General features: G+C 34.9%; 1 protein-coding gene across 1 annotated transcript in view; it reads right to left on the bottom strand.

Annotated features, from left to right (window-relative positions):
• Window positions 1-18,753, bottom strand: part of LOC131152432 (uncharacterized) — a 36,782-nt gene extending 18,029 nt beyond the window's left edge. The window contains exons 1-6 of the mRNA XM_058104308.1: window positions 18,334-18,753; window positions 8,785-8,878; window positions 8,650-8,700; window positions 8,371-8,544; window positions 7,734-7,913; window positions 7,324-7,443 (exon numbers count right to left, since the gene is read on the bottom strand). Coding sequence (XP_057960291.1) covers window positions 7,324-7,443; window positions 7,734-7,913; window positions 8,371-8,544; window positions 8,650-8,700; window positions 8,785-8,878; window positions 18,334-18,503 — 789 coding nt within the window. The 5' untranslated portion in view covers window positions 18,504-18,753. The remainder of the gene's footprint in view (window positions 1-7,323; window positions 7,444-7,733; window positions 7,914-8,370; window positions 8,545-8,649; window positions 8,701-8,784; window positions 8,879-18,333) is intronic.
• Between the last annotated feature and the right edge of the window lie 2,338 nt (window positions 18,754-21,091).

Here is a 21,091-nt window from a genome sequence, read left to right on the forward strand (position 1 = left end):
AAACCACTCTTGCACCCACTGGTTTGCAAGAACTTCTGTCTTCCTGCACCCTATCATCAGACTTATCTTGGCTGGAAGAATGAATAGTGGGCTTATTAAAATCTAAATTCCTGACACAAGCTACATCATCCTGGACCCCTTTTTCCATGGACACACAAGCCTAACAAATAAAACTTCATGCCCAAATCTGGTGACTACCTTGAACTCTGGCCCAATATCTACTGGCCCAATAGACCCCATATTATCTTTGAAGCCCATTCATATCAACCCCCTGAAAATTCAAAAAACACATACTCCTTTCCCTGAGCCGAAAAATCCTCCCAGTAAATCTGTCATCACAAAATTCCTTGTCCTGTAACCTGCTCTCTCTGGTGAGGAACATTGGAAAACCACCATGCCTGACGGCAAGAATTGGCAGACTTCACCACTTCTGCATGACTAGGCTTGTCATTCAGTGTATTAAGGACCATTTGCCCCTCACCTATGCCAAAATTTCATCAGCATTATCCACAATCCCTACATACCCATTACCTTCCTTTAATCTAGTTGATCCAGTTTTGACTTTATTCTCAATTCCCTCTTCAAAAACAATTCTTCCAATGATTAAAGAAGCCACCAACCCAATGCCTCCAGTCCATCCAGAATCCTCAGATTCCTAACTAAAAAATTCTTCCCACTACTCTGTAACTTTTCAATAATTATAAAATAGCCCCATCAGTTCACCAAGATCAAACCCCTGTGATTCAAAATGTTCAAAAACAGGGGTAATCATTTTTTACAGACCAAAATTCTCTCAATTGCTCACAAACCCACACACATTCATTCCACAAAAGAGCCACAGAGCACCATCTACTCCAACCAACCTCCAATATTCGAACATTCCAAGCACTCACCCTTTCAATTATAAATTTTTAATCCTCTTCCTATCAGCAAAAAAAGATCAAGAGTACTCCATTCCTGATTCATGTAAATGGTCCCGATTCACCCCTCACCAGAAATCCACCATCTTTCTCCATCACTCTCAGGAGATCTGAACATGAAGAAGAAATGCAAATGTCATCATTTTTGTACTGTCTCGTCAAGGACAATCTGCAATTGATGAGAAATGGCATCTGACAGATACTGGGACACCGTCAGAGAAGCATTGACAGCGCCAGCAGTGCAGTTTCCCTTCCCGAGCAGCACCGATGATCTACATATTACCAGAATATTATGAATTTTCTACCAAATCTTTTTCCTGAAGTGCAGTGGTCCAGAGTCGCATCTCAAACTGGTCTAGTTGTCAGTAATGGAAACCGTATTAAAGCATATTAGATGCCTTAAGGACCCTTTATCCTGGTGTTTTTTGGAATTGCTAGAAATTAAATGGAGACTGCAGCAAAGGTTAATCTCACTTATCTATAGGGGGAATGGGGCAGAATGAAATTCATCCTTCTTCAGGAAAAGAAATGAGAGATGGAGGAATCGACTCCTCTGTTGGCAGCTCTTTAGAGTTTAGAGTACTAGAACTAACCAAAATAGGCAGGATGTTGTTTGTCGGGTTGAGGGCTCAAATTCAAAATTCTCATTCAAAAGCCACCATAAGCAGGTCAGAGGCCTGCAAATCATTTCCCCTGGAAAGCTGTATTAAAAACAAGTGCTCCTAAGACTCTTGCTTTTTTTTTTATTGAGGGACTGCTTGGGAATCAATTCCAACTGCAGGCAATCTTAGGAGGGTGTGATTTTAGTCAATTGGTACTGCCCTTGCAAGCAGGATGAAAGACCCGAACCATATCCTCCTCCACTGTCCAGTAGGAAGTTGCAGTGCCTTCTTTCCAAATGTCTCAACTGCATCAGATCTTTGCTCCTCATTTGGAAATGGAAGAGGACTATTCTGAGTTCAAGGAAGATGTAATAACTTCCTCCCCCCCCCCCCCCAAGGCAGGGGGGTTTTCTAGTGCTTCTGGAGAGAAAAATACAAGTCATTGAAGGAGTGGAGATGTATGCACAACACTTAAAAAATACACTGATGCATACACTTTTTTGCACGAGTTCTGGAAAATTTGCACCAGATCTCCATACTTGATTTGCCTTTCTATTGGTTATTAGTATGTACATACCCCCTTAGTGCCTTTAATGACAATTACTGCACATAAAAAAAAAATGTAACATAAATGACAACGATTAAGATAAAAATATAAGATGATAACGATTAAGATAGAAATAGAAGATTAGTATAACTCTAAAAGATAAAAGTAACAAATGAGCAAATCCATGGTAAGTTCGGATGGCACTTGTAGAAAGGAGGACTGAATGTTTTCATGGTAAGTTACGTGTAGAATTTGTCATAAGGTAACAGGAGTAAGGACAGTCGGAATGGTCTGGGCACTAGCAATGTTGGCATAATAATGCTCCAATAAGAAAAAGATATAGTTGATGTTAGACAATGTTAGAGGAGCTGGGTATATCTGTTGTTGGTTTCTGGCAACAATTTTAATATCCAGAAATAGTTTTGGATCAAATCATTCATTTTATACACATTTTTAATATAAGTTAAAATAAAATGACCATATGAATTTAAATATAATTAAAATAACAATATAAAAAAAATTCAAAAAAATTAAATATAATAAGTCAATTACAAAATATTTTTACTACTTTTCAATTGTCATGTACAATAAGATTGTTATTGTAAAGTGAATTTTGAAAATATAACAATTAAGTAAAATAATTAATAATAATTTTATTTTTATAATAGTATTTTTAATTTGTATTATTTTGCACATTCTGAATGTGGGCAAGTAAAAACGTTAGTTCAGGAAACTAGGATTAGATTAGCAACTTGGAATATAGGGACACTAACGGGTAAAAGAAAAAAAATTGTGGATACAATGATCAGAAGAAGAATTAATATAATTTTCCTTCAAGAAACTAAGTGGGTGGGGGAGAAAGTTAGAAAAATTGATAAATCAGGATTTAAACTTTGGTACACTGGAAAAGAAAAACATAAGAATGGAGTGAGATTTATTTGTAGACAAAAACTTAAAAGATAGCGTTGTTGATGTAAATAGAGCAAGGGATAAAATTATAAAAATCAAGATGGAATTAGGACAAGAGATAATAAATATCATTAGTGCTTATAGAAGGCATACAAGGGACTGAGAAAATATTTATTGGAGGAGATCTGAATGGACACGTTGGAAGGGATAATAAAAATTATGAGAGAATACATAGAGGATATGGATATGGAGACAAAAATGAGCCTAGGGAGATGATCTTAGACTTTACTATGTTATGATTTTAGTATAATGAATACTTGCTTTAATAAGAGAGAAGAACGCTAAAACCTTTAAAAGTGGACAAAATAGAAGTCAAATAGATTTTTTTTTAACTAGGAGGGTAGATCGTTTATCATGCAAGGATTGTAAAGTTATTCCAGGTGAAAGCCTAACCACACAACATAGAGTCTTAGTGTTAGATATATGTATTAAAAAATGGAAGAAAAAGGATAAAATAAACCAGTATAAGAGAACTAGGTAGTGAAACCTAAAAGGAGAAAATATAATAAAATTTAAAGATAAAATGATCAAAGATGGGAATTGGACTATAGAGGATGGGATAGATACAAATACTCTTTGGAGCATATTAGCTAGGTCTATTAAAAAGATGCAAAAGAGATTTTAGGTGAATCAAGGGGAACATTCTCGAATAGCAAAGAAAGTTGGTGGTGGGATAAAGAGGTACAAAAAGCCATAAAGAAAAAAAGAATTTGGTATAAAACATGGCAAAAATATAGAAACAATGATAACTTTGAAAAGTATAAGGAGGCAAGAAAAGATGCAAAAAAGGTTGTTAGTGAAACTAAATACAAATCATTTAATAGCTTGTATGATAGATTAGATACAAAAGAAGGGGAAAATGATATATTTAAACTTGTTAAAGCAAAAGAAAGGAAGAGTAAGGACTTAGGAAACGTAAAAATGTATAAAAAATGAGGATGATATTGTCTTGGTTGAGGATGAAGACATTAAAGAAAGATGGCAAAGTTACTTTAGTAAGTTGTTTAATGAAAACTAAATAGAAGGCTTAAACTTAGAATTATCAAATGAAGAAAAGATTAAAAATATGAGATTTATTCGCAAAATTAGAGTTAACGAAGTTAAGTTTGCACTAAAAAAATGAAAAATGGGAAAGCTATGGGACCAAATAACATCCTAGTTGAAGTTTGGAAATGCTTAGGTGATAACGGAATTTTATGGTTAATTAATTTATTTAATACGATTATAAAAACGAAGAAGATGCTAGATGAATGGAGGAAAGGCACTTTAATACCTATATACAAAAATAAAGGAGATATTCAAAATTGTAATAATTATCATGAAATTAAACTTATTAGTCATATGATGAAACTATGGGAAAGGGTAGTTGAACAAAGATTAAGGTTAGAAATGAAGGTCTCAAAAAATTAATTTGGTTTTATGCCTCGGAGATCTACCACAAAAGCTATATATTTTTTAAGAAGATTAATGGAAAAGTTTAGGAAAAAGAAAGGGATTTGCATATGATATTTATTGACCTTGAGAAAGCATATGATAGGATACCTAGGGAAGTTCTATGGTGGGTTTTAGAAAAAAAAAGGGTGCATGTAGTAGGTATACTGATGTCATTAAGGATATGTACGATGGAATAATGACTAGTGTAAGGACTATAAATGGAGAAACTAGAGAATTTCCAATCACCATAGGTGTACATCAAGGATCTGCTTTGAGTTCTTATCTTTTTGCTTTAGTGATGGACCAATTGACTAAGAGTATTCAAAAGGAGGTTCCATGGCATATGTTGTTTGCAGATGATATTATATTAATTGATGAAACTAGGGACAGAGTAGAGGCTAAGTTAGAATTATGGAGAGAAACTTTGGAATCTAGAGGTTTTAGGATAAGTAGAAATAAGACAGAATATATGAAATGTAATTTTAGTAATGACAGGAGGAATATTGGAGACAAAGTTAAACTTAATGATGAAGAAATAAATAGCACTTGTAGATTTCAATACCTTGGATCTATTATGCAAGCTAAAGGAGAAATTAAAAATGTGTAATGCATAGAGTAAAAGCAGGTTGGGTAAAATGAAAAAGTGCTTCAAGTGTGCTATGTGATCGTAGAATACCCTTAAAATTGAAAGGGAAATTATATAGGACAGCTATAAGACCAACTATGCTATATGGATCGTAATGTTGGGCGACGAAGAAACACAATATCCAAAAAATAAAAGTTGTCGAGATGAGAATGCTTAGATGGATGAGTGGTATAACATTGAAAGATAAATTAAGGAATGAACATATTCGCGGTAAGTTAGGTGTAACTCTTATAGAAGATAAGATAGGAGAGAGACGACTCAAATGGAATGAACACTTGCAACGTAGGCCACATAGTGCATCAGTGAGGAAGAGTGAGTTAGTTACTATGGGGGGTAGTAGAAGGGGTAGGAGTAGACCTAAAATAACTTGAGAGGAGATAGTAAGGATTTAATATCCCTAAATTTGTCAAAAGAAATGGTACATGATCGCATAAATTTGCGGAAAAGGATTCATATAGCCGACCCCACCTAGTGGGACTTAAGGCTTGGTTTTGTTGTTGTTGTTGTTTGTTGTATTATTTTTTTTATTTATTTTTTTGTATTTTTAGTTTGTATTATTTTGCACATCTATTATTTTAATCATTTTTTACAGGGCAAAAGACACTGACCTCCCCTGAGGTTTGACAACAAGACAATGACCTCCCTTGAGGTTTCAAAAATTCCAAGGACCTCTCTTAAGGTTTCAAGAATTCTAGGGACCTTCCCTGAACTTTTTCCAAAAAGACACAAACCTCCTCTTGTATATTACAAAAAGATAATTTTTTTAGGGGAGGTCTATGTTTTTTTACAAACCTCATGAGAGATTTGTGACATTTTTAAAACCTAAGGGAGGTCAGCTGCATTTTTGAAACCTCAGAGGGAGCTCTATATCTTTTTATCAAACATCAAGAGAAGTGAGTGTCTTTTGCCTTTTTTTTAAATATTATTTGATTTAAAGACAAAAATGAGCATTTTTTTATTAAGTTTTTAATATGTTTTAGCCTTACAAATATTAACCAAACAAGTTACTAGTTTCTAATTTTTAGATTTCATTTCTAGTTTTCATTTTCGTAATGTTTGACAATGATACCAAAATTTGATAGAAAATACAGAACTCCCATATTTGTACTTGTATCTTACAAATGCTTAGGAAAATCAGCCTCTTCTTTTTTTAACTTCCTTGCAAAGTTAATCTTGTGAGACGAATGCCAATGTAATTTCAACAATCAGCATCTTTATGTTAACCACAAGACACAATTTTCTCTTAAATATTGCAGAAGGATGCAATGCATTGCATAGGAACTCGAGCTGTGCTGGACACATATTAAATTGTACATCCCCCTTAAAATAATGCCACTGGAAAAGTGGATAACAATGACAGCAATGATTCTATTATAGTTACCACAATTGAACAACTACAACCCACACAAAAGCTTTTGTAAGTTTCCAAATTGGAGCCAATGTGCATTCAGAGACTTGCCTACATTGGCAAGTGTCCACATTAACCATAACCATGGTCTTAAATTTCCACGAAATTGTCGAAATTTCCGTCACCCTCGAAATCGAAATGGCAGTCAATTTCCGTCTTGCATAATTTCCGTCGAAATCTCAACAAATCATCCGAAATTTATCGAAACCTCGAATTTTAGCGAAATTTGTCGAAATTTTAACTATGCAATGAAATTTTGTCGAAATTCAAATGAGAGATTCAAGAGTGAAGTGAAATTTCTCTTTTAATTTATTTTATTGAAACAAAAGGTTATCACAAATGCTTTTGAAATTATATGAAAAAATTAACTTATAGTAATATTTTATTTAACCATTCATGTCTAAATTTCATTTGCATTAACTGAATACGTTTAATGTACATTATCTTACAAGCATGTTTGATACACATGCTATTTTACGACTTTTCCACTTCATACAAAACATTGATGTATTTAATTTGTAATATATTAGTCTTAAAACTTATATTATTATGTTTGTTAACCATTTCTAAAGTTTCACAAATAATTTCATGCTTTACTACTAGTTTCCGTTATTTTTTCAAATCGAAATTGAAATTGACATCGAAATCGAAATTTCCGTCGAAATTTCCATACTTCTGGAGCTTCGAAATTTGAGTCGAAATCGAAATTTAAGACCTTGACCATAACACAAGAAGGAAGAACCTGAATTCAAATGTTCTCAATGTCACCCATGCCCACTCTATATTATAAATGGTACCTGTGGATATGAAATGATACTCTTGGGTGCGACTAAGCAAGCTGCTTTGGAGAAAGAATCCTCAGCATACTGCCTTAGAAATGAAAAACAACTGCTGTGCGTATGGGGCGATTCAAATGCCTGGCATTGATGGAGAAAGATAAATGTAAGCATTAAAAAGAATTAGACCAAGATAAAGAGATTAAGAAGTTAAGAACCACAGAAGCTGAGATTCTCAGACAAATGAAATTATGTACATAGACTATTGAAATCAGACACTCAACAAGATGGTTATTTGCTAGGTCAGACATACAAACACAACCTCAACAAGAAAGGGCCGAAAAATATAAGCAAATAAACTACTAAAATAAAAATTTTGAAAATCAACAAGCAAATTTTATATGGTGAAACAAGATGAACAAATAAGTTACCTTATCAATATTGACAACAGGGGCATATTTATCTGTATCTGTCTTTTCCTTATCAAGAACGAAGTACACTCTGGCATCCACCTTAGAAGTTTCATGCCATGATTTTACAGCTGCCTCCATTGTTTGAACAAGGAAAGAAAACATTTCTTTCCAGCGTTCTTCCACTCCATACTTTTCAGACTGCAATGAAAGAGAAACATCAATTTAATCCTCCTCCTTGGTGAATGTTGAAAACAATCCAATTCCAGTTGTTTCATTTAATGCCTTTATGGATACAGCTCAGAATGTGTTAACCCTTACCTGCATATGAAGTTCAGAGGATTAACAAACCTCCTAGATGTGCAAAGGATAGGCAAAGCAAAGCATCCACAAGTGAGTAAACACACTCAGAATAATTAATTTTAAAAAATTTAAAAAAACAAAACAAAAAAAAACACGTATAAATACAGAATAAAAAGGAGGGGGCATAACCACACACATAACACATGCCATGTATAAATTTGAAATCTATGATGACTCCTCTCTCTTATATACAAACAAGTTAGATGCACAGAGAGAGAGAGAGAGAGAGAGAGAGAGAGAGAGAGAGAGAGAGAGAGAGAGAGAGAGAGAGAGTTTGAGATACACAAACACTCACCAGTTCAGACGTCAAAGAAGACAAATATTTTGTCATATCCACATTAGATCTCATGTTTTCTACTTCTTGTGCTCTCTTTTTATCTCTTGCTAATTGTGAAAGCCTCTTTACTTTTTTCAATACTTCTGAACTTTGTGGATTGTGTTGCAAAGCAACTTGGAAGGCAGCTAAGGCCTACAATATATTAACAATAGAAACATCAGCATAAAAATACTGAAAGAATGCACTCCTCCAAAAGAATGAAACAAAATTATTATTTTAATAATAAAGCATACATACATCATCAAATCGTTCCATGGCCTCCAATATGCAACCTTTCCTAAAATAACCCTGCAGCAGGTCCATCAAAATTGCATGACCTTGGAACAGCATTGGAATAATAAGTGACAATTTTATTACGGAAAGGTTACATACCTTTTCCCACTGTGGGTTCAAGTTTATTGTTGTCTCAGCATCCACGAGTGCTTTATTGAGCTTGACTAGGTGCAAAAATGCTGCAGCACGGTTGCTGGCCATAACAGAACAAAATAATGGAGAAAAGAAAGTACTGAACATTAAGACACAAGGAAACATGGAGGATTATTTGCTCTTTCACATATACTTTGACATGTAGGCATTTGTGAGAGGAAAAATATTCATTAAGCATCAGGACTAAGTTTGACATTTTTAACAAGTAAAAAAGCTGAGGGAGCACAGTGAAAGCTAGTTACGTGCCATCACGCATTTCATTAAACAGCAATGTGTTTCAAATCTAGGCCCTATCCATATAACCATCTTCTAACCCTAAACCATAAAAACTTGGGGATGGGGGACACATAGCTCATTCTTTGATTAATGTTAAGGATTTATTTCTAGCCAAAAAATTAATAACCAACCCGAAATCAAGCCAAATTCTCATTCAGCCAAAATTTTTTATTTAGATTTCATGACATTCCAATATCGTTTCAGTTTTTAATTTTATATAATAACCTAAGAAAATAACTGAGTCACCGAATATTTGTTATTCAATATTTTAGCTTTTAAGTTTATATGATAGGGCCAGCCAATTCATGTAATACACACATATACGCACATTAATACACCCATGAACCAACAGAGCATGGGCATGGCGGCAAAGCCAGAAATTTAACTGCGGAGGTCATAATTATATAGAATATACTGTGCTTAAACATAGCTTTCCTTATCTTTTTTCTATGATTATATAAATATAGTGCAATACTCTCACAGTAAATTAGTAAATAAATGAATAAATAAGTCAATAAATACAACTAGTCAACTACTAATTATTTCATATACGACTAAATAAGTGAAAAACAATGAGTATTTTTACCAAATTCAAAAGATATAAGTCAAATTTGCCAAAGTACAGGTATCTAATAATAAACATCCCAAATTCAAAACAAAGATTAAAGCAAGATTTTTTATAATACTAAAAAATTAGCCCCTACCCTAAATTATGGGAATTTTGAACTAGAAAATATAAAAAAACTACAACCACCAATTAAATTTTTTTGCACAATATATAAATAATATATTTATTATAATGGTCCACAATTGGGCTCTTTTTTAAAAGTAAATGAGTTCATTAAATGAGATTACTTTGTTAAATTAAACATAATCATTAAAGAGATTAATTAGTTAAATTAAATTGAACAATTGACTTTTTGAGATAGCTAAATTAAGAGATAGCAATATTCCATGACCACAAGGGCCTCATATTTGTTAACCAAACTTGTTTCAATAATGAAAGTTTTAAAGCTAAAACAAGTGTAAAAGGGATGGAGAAAGCGGAAATGGCCTGCCAATTCACAGCCCTAGAGCTTGGGCAATTTGGAGCTAGATGTCAAAGTGGTTTAATATCTCTTCAGTTATGCCTTAACCTGCTTATTCTCTCTTTCCCTAATGGAAGCTTAAAGGGGGAGACAGCAGCTCTAAGAGGGTGTGGAACATAGCCTCTTTGTGTGCATTTGGAGGAAAAGGAAAAGGACAGCCTTTGAAGGAAAGGATGCCAGTTTGTCTGTAAAGCAAGAAAACAAAATCCAGTGAGTTGTGAGCAAGTATTTGCCTTATATTTGGAAGGAGAAGTGTCACATGAGTTATATACGGGTATGAAAAAGGAGTTTTAAAACCTTTGGCAGAGGCCACATCATTTCTTGGTCTAAACGTGCTGCCACCCCTCCATGTGGACCACTCACCAAGTCTGTTTACATTACCCTGCCTCTTCCGCTTTGCACATCATTCTCTCTCTTCACATGGTTCTCTTGTTCTCAAGCTAAGCCTTAGGCTTCCCTTCCCTTCTAGTCTTTTGAGCCTTTGCGTTTTCCCTTGGCTCAAATTTGTCAAAATTTTAAGCAAAAATATATAATAACCGGTATATAATAACCAGTAAGTAACCTATTCAAACAAAATTTGCACAGTAGGGGTTGTTTGGTATCAATTCTAATTTCCATATTTTTGTTCGTTGCAATATAGTAAAGAAACAGAGGGTAACAACACCTTTCTCTTTGTAGCTAGTTTCCAATTTTTATGGCTGGTTTTCAGTTGTTGTGTGACAACAACTAAAAACCATAATTTTTTGTTTTTACTAGCTATCTTGTTTTAATAAAGAAAAATTACAAGAAGACTGCCATGTGAATATAAAATGGAATTAAAATAAAATATCCTTAAATTTTCTAAAATTTTGAAAAACTAAGAAAAGCCATCCAAAAATTAGTTTCAGCATTTTTCAACCTTCAGATGCAGTCGGATTGTTCTCAGAATACTAAAGAGTGTTTAAAAATATAATTATTAAGTGAAATAGTAAGTAATTCCTATATTTATTATAATATCGTTTTTCCATTTTTCCATTATTCTATCATATTTTCTATCAATTTAGGCTTTAAATTTATTTCCAATGTTTGATTTATTAATGTGTACTAGGTAAATCGCAAGGTACTTGATGTTGAAAAATTTTATGACGATTGAAAGGTGGAATGAAAGAACAATGTTTAATTGATATTTGATGCAAGGACAAAGATGAACATGTGTTCAATCAGGCTTTTAATTGGTTTCAGTTTAGGGAATATAACCAAATAAGTTACCAGAAGATTTTCCATTTTCAGTTTATGTTTTTTTTTTTTTTTTCTCAAAAATTTTTACAGGGATAATTAACATCCACTTAATTTATCATTTTTAAAATTCTTTAGTTCGAGATCATTTGTATGTGTTAAGAACTAAATTTTTCCAGTTTGCATCAATTGTTTCTAAAAATACAAACCAAATACACTGATAAAGTCCTAGGCAATGTTACCCAGAGCACCAGTGCAATGATGCATGCAATTGTAAGGCACACACTCTGCAACATCATACAAAAGGATAAAGTTAAAAAAAGCACTTATGACACGACAAGTCCTCATCAAATGCAATATAAGGTTAAAGGTGTTCAAATGGCTACTGGAGCTCATAAGGACTGACAGAGTTAATCCTAGAGATGTTACAATCATAACTCATGCGATTGAGACAAGCGTTCGATGAGGCATATGGCTCTCAATTAAGCAGGATGCCATAAATTACATGTAGCCAACCAAAATAATAGGGAACAAAGCTTCCTCTAGCTTTTTTATTATTATAATAAGCTACTAGATGTATAGGAAGCTTGAAAGTTGATCCATCCATACAAGCTCATTTCTAGACAACCTTAGCGGGTAATTGGAAATAAATTCAAGAAATGCTTGGCCTGAAATCGCCAGAACAGCATTAAAAAGCTGCAAAAATATGCAACCTTTTTCAAGCGCATCAGAAATTTTTTGTGCTTTTTACAAAACTCAACAAATTCTGTCATGAAACTCTAGGTACAGCTCAATATTTCACAACTTGTTATGATGTTTCCCCAAATCTTAGCTGCAGAGTATCTACCAAATGAAGTCTAACAAAACTACTAAAATATATCAAAGGGTCACCAGAATTTGAAAGTTAAGATAAAGAACTCCATATTAAAACCCTGCTTAAAAACTAAAGAATAACGCAAGAAAATAGAACATATCACTACTGGAGAAAATTTGCATTGAAAATTATTTCTTTCATGAAATGATTTATTCAAAAATGGCATTCAGGAACCATATGATTTTATAGTAATGTGAAGCAGCAAAATCTTCATCAAGTCAATGGATGGATTAAACAAGTACATAGAAAGGATATAATATTCAGAATCATAGTGACAATCGAGTATTTCTTTCACATATTTAAAGTGGAAACGTGCCCAGCCGGAATTCAAAGTTTCCAAATTAGGCTACTTCATAAACATTATTTGTGCATTTAATGCACATGAATTTTTAAACTATGAAATTACAATCATATAACAAGATTATTTTAGAAACTGCCTGTTTACCTCATACAGTATTCAGACCTGTTGCTTTTATATCTGGGTATTAGGAGATTTTGTCAAATGTGCACATATTAGACAAATCATGAAACTATACCAAATTCAAAATCATGGACAGCATAACAAGCCGGCCCATGCCCAAATAAAAGCCAAAGTCCATAGAGTACAGCACTGGGGTCAACACAAAGGTAGCTCACGAACAACAATCAACAAAATATCTATTGGGGTTATCCCACATTGGTTGTGGAAGGGGATTGTGGTCAGTTACTAAGTGTGAGGGAAAGCCTCACCTCATGAGCTAGCTTTTGGGGTTTAGAAGGCCCTGGACTGCCCAACACTGGTATCAAAGTCATGATTCAACATCCTTCCTGGGATGTTAGGCATGTGATGTCGCTAATTTGGTGCCCGATGTGTGAGGGGGAAATTGTTGGGATTATCCCACATCGGTTGTGGAAGAGGTTGGTAGTCAGCTATTAAGTGTGAGGGAAAGTCTCACCCTATGAGCTAGCTTTTGGGGTTGAGAAGGCCTTGGACCACCTACCAGGCCTAAGAAATACAAATGTTTCCATTGTCACAAGAAAGGACATCTACGAAAGGATTGTCCAGAGCGCAAAGTCAAAGAGAAGGAGAAGATTTCCGAATCTAGAAATGCGACTGTAGCAAATGGCTATGATAGTGCGGATGTTCTTACAGTCTCAGAACATGACTCAAGCGACGAATGGATTCTTGATTCTGGGTGTTCATATCACATGTATCCCAATAAGGATTGGCTCTCTACCTACCAATCCTTAGATGGGGACAAGGTGCTACTAGGCAATAATGCGGCTTGCAAAGTTGTCGGTATTGGTATAGATGTTTGACGGGATCATAAGAACATTAACAGATGTCGGGCATGTTCCAGAATTGAAGAAGAACTTGATCTCTTTGGGTACGCTTGACTCAAAAGATATAGCTACAAAGGTGAAAGTGGAGCTATAAGAATTTCTAAAGGCGCACTTATTGTGATCAGAGGGAAGAAATTCAACAACCTTTACACGCTACAAGGAAGCACAGTTACAGGAACTGCTGCTGTATCATCAAGTTCAGAATCTAATGTCACCAAATTATGGCATATGCGGTTGGGGCATATCAATGAGAGGGGTTTAGCTGAGTTGAGCAAGCAGAGACTACTTTGTGGACAACAAGTTGGAAAGTTAGATTCCTGCGAGCACTGCGTATTTGGAAAGCAGTGTCAGGTAAAGTTCAACATTGTTGTTCATTGGACAAAGGGCACTTTGAATTATATCCATTCGGATTTATGGGGTCCTTCTCGAGCTCCTTCTCATGGTGGTGGCAGGTATATGTTAACTTTCATTGATGATTATTCAAGGAAAGTTTGGATTTTTATTTTGAAGCAAAAAGATGAAGTCTTTGTCAAGTTCAAACAGTCAAAAGCTTTGATCAAAAAGCAGACTGGAAAGCAGATCAAGCGGCTAATTTGTGAGCATGATGGTGGCTCTCAAGTTCAAACAGTCAAAAGCTTTGATCGAAAGCAGACTGGAAAGCAGATCAAGTGACTAATTTGTGAGCATGATGGTGGCTCCCCATCATTTTTCATTTGCCTTAAATTATGATTGTGTCTTTCCCCAATCACGGTGCATTATCTTCCACCCACTCATTTGTTTGCATGCATTGATTGCCATACTTGGAATCATGAAGATAATGGGATAAAAATTACAGGAGCAATTGTCACTTCATACTTGGAATCATGAAGATAATGGGATAAAAATTACAGGAGCAATTGTCACTTACTCACTCAAAATACCAAAACCCCTTTTACACCCCTTTTATCACTCTTAATGAGAATACTACAAAGGAGCTTAAACAAGAAGATGATTTTTTTCTTCTTCGGATGCCTTTTTATTAAAAGAATGCAGAGTGGCCTTCACTGCCACACACTCACGCACGGCACTGCCAGCCCATCGTTTCCTACTGCATGTGTGTGCATCCCATGCCTGCTCCATCATCACATACACTCACACACAGCACTGCCACACACTCACGCACAACACTGTCAGCCCATTCTTTCCTGCTGCATGTGTGTGCGTCCCATGCTTGCTCCATCATCCCATTCATAACATATATATATATATATATATATATCTGCATGGAAGAAGCTGTGTGAAGCCTCCATACTTTTCCTTTTAATAATAAAAGGAAAAAAACTCATGTGGCAGACAACTCTTTTAATGCTCCATCCAATTGTTGTCTCATTATCTTCATGATTCCAAGTATGGCAATCAATGCATGCAAACAAATGAGTGAGTGGAAGATAATGCACCAATGAGTGGGAAAAGACACAATCATAATTTAAACCAAATAAAAAATGATGGGGAGTCGCCATCATGCTCACAAATCTCCACTTTTGGCTTCAATTATTCATAACTTCATTTCTGTTGAACCTTTAGATCTGCTTTCCGATACTCCTTTCTTCAACTCTTTCGAGTTTAATGTCACTTTGACCTCTTTCGTGGTAAGAGATTCGCGACTGTACATCAATGTGTCGATAAAGTGTTCGTAAAAATTTGGCAGGGAACACAACAAAATAATTGTTTGGTCTTCGTCTTCAATTTTAACATCTATATTCTTTAGATCAAGAATAGTTTTGTTAAAATCATCTAGGTGCTCTTTTATGGGCTTTCCTCCATGCATTTGAAGAGCATACAACTTTTTCTTCAAATACAGTCGATTTGTGAGTGACTTCGTCATGAACAAACTTTCCAATTTCAATCATAGCTTAGCAGCTGAAGTTTCTTTGGACACATCTCGCAAAACTTTGTTGCTCTCCTCTGTGTCCCCCTCATTTATTTTGAACTCTAATCAAGTCCAAGCAATGCCTGAACTTGCTAACCGGAACTAACTTGGTTAACATATCTGTCAAATTATCTACTATAGAGATCTTTACAACTTTAACAATTCCTTGTGTGACAATATCTTTGATAAAGTGCATCCTGACATCAATATGTTTGGTTCTTTCATGAAACATTGGATTCCTCGTCAAATGTGAAGAAATTTAATGGAGAAAATTATTTTAGTCTATGGCGGGTCAAGATGCAGGTTCTACTTGTTCATCAAGGTTTGGCAAAAAGCCTTGAAAGGAAGAGAAGCGTTGCCAGAGACTCTGAAAGAAGGCGAAAAAGATGAGATCATTGAGAAAGCACACAGTGCCATCTTACTGTACTTGGGAGACGAAGTTCTGGAAGAAGTGTTCAAAGAAACTTCAGCTGCTAAGCAATGGCTGAAATTGGAAAGTTTGTTCATGACGAAGTCACTCACAAATCAACTATATTTGAAAAAAAAAGTTGTATACTCTTCAAATGCATGGAGGAAAACCAATAAAAGAGCACCTACATGATTTTAACAAAACTATTCTTGATCTAAAGAATATAAATGTTAAAATCGAAGACAAAGACCAAGAAATTATTCTATTGTGTTCCCTGCCAAATTCTTACGAACACTTCATTGACACCATGATGTACGGTCTCGAATCTCTTACCATGGAAGAGGTCAAAGTGACATTAAACTCAAAAGAGTTGAAGAAAAGAGTATCAGAAAGCAGATCAGAAGGTTCAGCAAAAATGAAGTTATGAATAATTGAAGCCAAAGGTGGAGATTTGTGAGCATGATGGTGACTCTCCACCATTTTTTATTTGGCTTAAATTATGATTGTGTCTTTTCCCACTCACCGGGGCATTATCTTCCACCCACTCATTTGTTCGCATGCATTAATTGTCATACTTGGAATCATGAAGATAATGGGACAAAAATTGGATAGAGCATTAAAAGAGTTATCTGCCACATGAGTTTTTTTTCTTTTATTATTAAAAGGAAAAGTACGGAGGCCTCACACAACTTCTTATATATATATATATATATATATATATATATGTTAGGCATGGGATGATGGAGCAAGCATGGGACACACAAACATGCAGCAAGAAAAAATGGGCCGACATTGTTGTGCATGAGTGTGTGACAATGTTGTGCGTGAGTGTATGGCAGTGTATGGGATGATGGAGCACGCATGGGATGCACGCACATGCAGCAGGAAAAGATGGGCTGGAAGTGTTGTGCGTGAGTGTGTGGCAGTGAAGGCCACTCTACATTCTCTCAATAAAAAGGCATCCGAAGAAGAAGAAAATCATCTTCTTGTTTAAGCTCCTTTGTAGTATTCTCTCGGAGAGTGATAAAAATGGTGCAAAAGAGGTTTTGGTATTTTGAGTAAGTGACAAATGCTCCTATAATTTTTCAATTCCATAGTGAATCATTCTCACTGCTCTCCTCTCGTGGACGTAGGCAATTTGCCGAACCACGTTAAATCTTTGTATCACTTTCTTGTCTTTATTTTTCTCGCACAATTTATTTCTCCTTCTCGGCATTTTATTTTCAACAAATTGGTACTTGTTAGCACCAAAGGAGTCCATGGGTGGGCTTGATACACATGGGTGAGCACCAACCTAACATAAAAGCTTAAGCCTATTGGGTCTTAGGTCCAATCATATATATAAGCACCCATTATCCACTCAAATTTTTCAATGTAGAACAAACTCACAAGTGGAATTCTCAACAATCTTCTCCTCACTTGTGAGTTCCAACTACTTCCCTTTGAACGGAAACCGTCACCCTCATAGGAGTAAGCCCAATTCCCCAACAGTTACTCAAGTGAGCCTTACCACTGGTGCCTTACGTGCCTCGGATTCCATTCCACGGGCCTCTGAACCAATCTTACCTCCCACGTCTTAACCCTATTCAGATCCATACCAGACCTAAATGATCCTTATTGACCTCGGTCACACACTTGATCCTCCAACTGTTAGCACGTCAGGTCCTTTGCGGGATTGGATTTTTTTTATAGTTGAAATGTCATAAAGCGCGAACCAAGATCCATGATACGAAAACAAAAATCAGAATGAGGAAGAATCACTCAGAGTTGTGAACCGTCGGCTCTGATACCACTTGTTAGCACCGGAGAAATCCATGGGTGGGCTTGATACACATGGGTAAGCACTAACCTGACCCAAAAGCTTAAGCATATTGGGTTTTGGACCCAACCATGTATATAAGCACTCATCATCCATTCAAATCTTTCAATATGGGACAAACTCACAAATAGAATTCTCAACAATATCAATTGGAATAAGAATGTGGGTACCCACATCTATCAATAAACATACATATATAATCACATAGAACTGCTTCGAGCTAAAAATCACCAACCCATTTTTAAAAGATAAAAAAATAAAGGAAAAAAAAAAAGGACAGCGCGGCTGAGCTCCTAACATCCAATCCAACTTGTAAGTTGTAACTTCTCGTAAATTTTTTTTAACTTAATTACAAATGCAGAGGTTCGCATATCCAAAAATATTGGTCAACAACTAAAACTTTAATAACTAAAAGCAAAGCCATTTGGGTCAATGGAATGCGATATGTCACTAGCATATCAATTAAACATCTTGGCAGAGATTCAATCTTTGAAACCAGGATGAGCGAGAAACAGTGCACATTAAGAAATATGCAAAAATTCCAAAACCCTAAATTTAAAATGGGTAGAGAGGAGAGGTTACCTGTAAAGAGTAGGGTTGGAAGGATCTTGCTTGATAGCCTGGGTGTATAGTGCAGCTGCTTTGAGGTAGTTCCCGGCTTTGAAGAACTCATTGCCCTTGTCTTTCAGAGACCCCATTCCACCGCCTGGTCCTGCCTGAGCCGATGCCGATGCCGATTCCGATTCCGCCATTTTCTAGGGTTTCTGAGAGATCTTATGCTTGCACAATACTTGTGTAGTCTGCACTCTGCTTCTCTTCAAGGAGAGTCCAGCCCGTCAGTTCCTTTCAGCCGCCCAAGAAATGCCCTCTAGTGGTTTAAATCAATACCGTACCATTAAATCCCCCTAACAACGATGGATGACGATCCTTAATCTCCCTGGGAGTTCTTCTTTACTTCATATAATTTTACTCAAAACAATATATGTATATATATGGAGCTTTTTATGAAATTATTAAGAATATATATATATATATATAAATATATATGGATGGGAAAAATTTTACCAAAATAAACTCAACCGTCGGTTAGTTATTTAAAAAAATAAAAAATAAAATAAATAAAACACATAACTGACTTGTCGGTTCTGTGCTGACTAGACGCGAGACTAACACCTTGCCAGTCTACGCATAGAAAACAAAAAAACAAAAAAATTGGCATAACCGACCATTTTTTTTTTATCAACATGATTCGACCCGAAGTGGGGTATCGGGAAATCTGTCCATCAAAACATATCCATGCAACAGAATACACAAAGTGTTTGAGTTTCATATACAATACCGAAGTGCTATAAGCTCCACACACACACACACACACACACATATATACATCTCCATAAATCCATAAAATACTTTAGGGCTATACAAAACATATCCCCAACTCTAAAACACTTACCCTGAATACTAAGGTATTATATCTCCACTATCTCGGAGGTCGCTCCACTTACATGTCCTGATTTCCTGAAATGTTTAAATTATGGGTGAGATACCTCTCAGTAAGATGGAATAAATTATTAATAGTGTGTGACAACATAAGTTTTAATATATATATATATATATATATATATATATCATAACACATTCATTTAAATAATTATATCAATTGGGAAAAACATATAGATTTGTACTCATAATCATATATATATATATATAAACACAATTTCATAAGCTTTCATTTCTTATAATCATATTCTAATTCATGAGTATCCACCAGTACATGACACAACGCGTCTATAACTCATGACTGTTCATTTTTTTTTCATTTAACTTGTAATGCTCTAAATCCAAAATTGGGGTCTGGAGTGTCATTTTAAAAAAATAAATCTCTGATACCAAATAATTATACAACGGAATACCTCAATATTTATATACCAGAGTACTAAAAACCATCATTTATTATAATAAATATCTCAATATAACAATAGGGTTCTAAACTCATCAAAACATAAATAAAATATCAACAATATCTCTAAAATCAATTTAGTACATCCTTAGGAATTTTAAGATAAATTAGAATAACAAAATTAACATTTATTCTAAATTTCATTACCTAGTCCCACTCACACTTCCACTACACTACTTTGATTCCTATCTCTCTCTACACTGCATCTGAAAAATATTTGATAATGATGGGGTCAGACACTTCTCAGTAAGTGTAGAGACTCGGAAATATAATAAATAAAAGAAAATAGGAAAAGTGGAATTTTGGCCGAAAGAGGAGAAAATCGACGATGCTTTTCTGAAAGGGGTAGAAAACTGGAGACGGTTTGGGGTTTCGACCGCAGGTCAGTAAAGGGTAAATGGTAAATTTTGGGTCGGTTAATAGAAAACCGGCGACGATTTTCTAAGAATAAGATAAAACTAGCAACGATTTTTGGTTGCAGTGCTAAATTTATAAAGGAACCCGAGAGTCATTTGAAAAACATTAAATTAAAAACTCTCTCTCTCACTCTCAAGAAACCTTACGAACCCTTTTTCAAACTCCTTCGATTTCGGCTCCATTAAAGCCTGGATTGATGATCAGGAACCACCACGGGGTTCCTGGGAAGATTCTTTACAACCTAAGCGGAGCGAAATTTCAGTTTGGGATTCCGAGGCACCATCCCAAAACTGAGGAAAGGGTATTATTTGAGTGTTTATGGTTTATTTATCTGAGTTGTTGGACGTATAGGCTTGGAAATGTGAATATGAATATATTTTTAGAGTTGAACTAAGGAATTGGAATTTGTGAAATACATATTTATGGTATAAATGATACAGACATGAGTTAGAATTTCGGCGAGTATTTTTCCAAAAAATAAGATAAAGATAGTAATACTTGTCTAGTTGACATTCTATAGATAAACTGAAATATGCAGGTTTTGGAAAATATGAATATGATAATTATTTTGGAAACTCAGTGGATTGGCTAGGGAAAATTCATGTATATAATTTCAGGATGTTAAAATTATGAACACAGTAAGCATGAAATAGGAAATAATAAATAGTTCTCAAATAGTCAGGTAAGGGAAATATGTTATGCCAATTTAATTAGAAGTTTTATCAGTAAAGCGTAGTATTTGATTATGAGTTACAGAGTATGATTTTGAACAGATCAGAGCATGAAAATTATACAGTATTACAGATTATATTTAATGAGTGTTAATCAACTGTGTGGCATGAGTAGTGCTGGAATATTACAGAATTTTATACAGATTTACAGAATTATAATCATATAGTTTTCACAGAATTAAGATATACAATTTTATTTATAGAGCTATGGCTATACAGTATTTTACAAAAT

This window comes from Malania oleifera, chromosome 3, assembly GCF_029873635.1.
Source record: "Malania oleifera isolate guangnan ecotype guangnan chromosome 3, ASM2987363v1, whole genome shotgun sequence".
Classification (NCBI taxonomy): Eukaryota; Viridiplantae; Streptophyta; class Magnoliopsida; order Santalales; family Ximeniaceae; genus Malania; species Malania oleifera.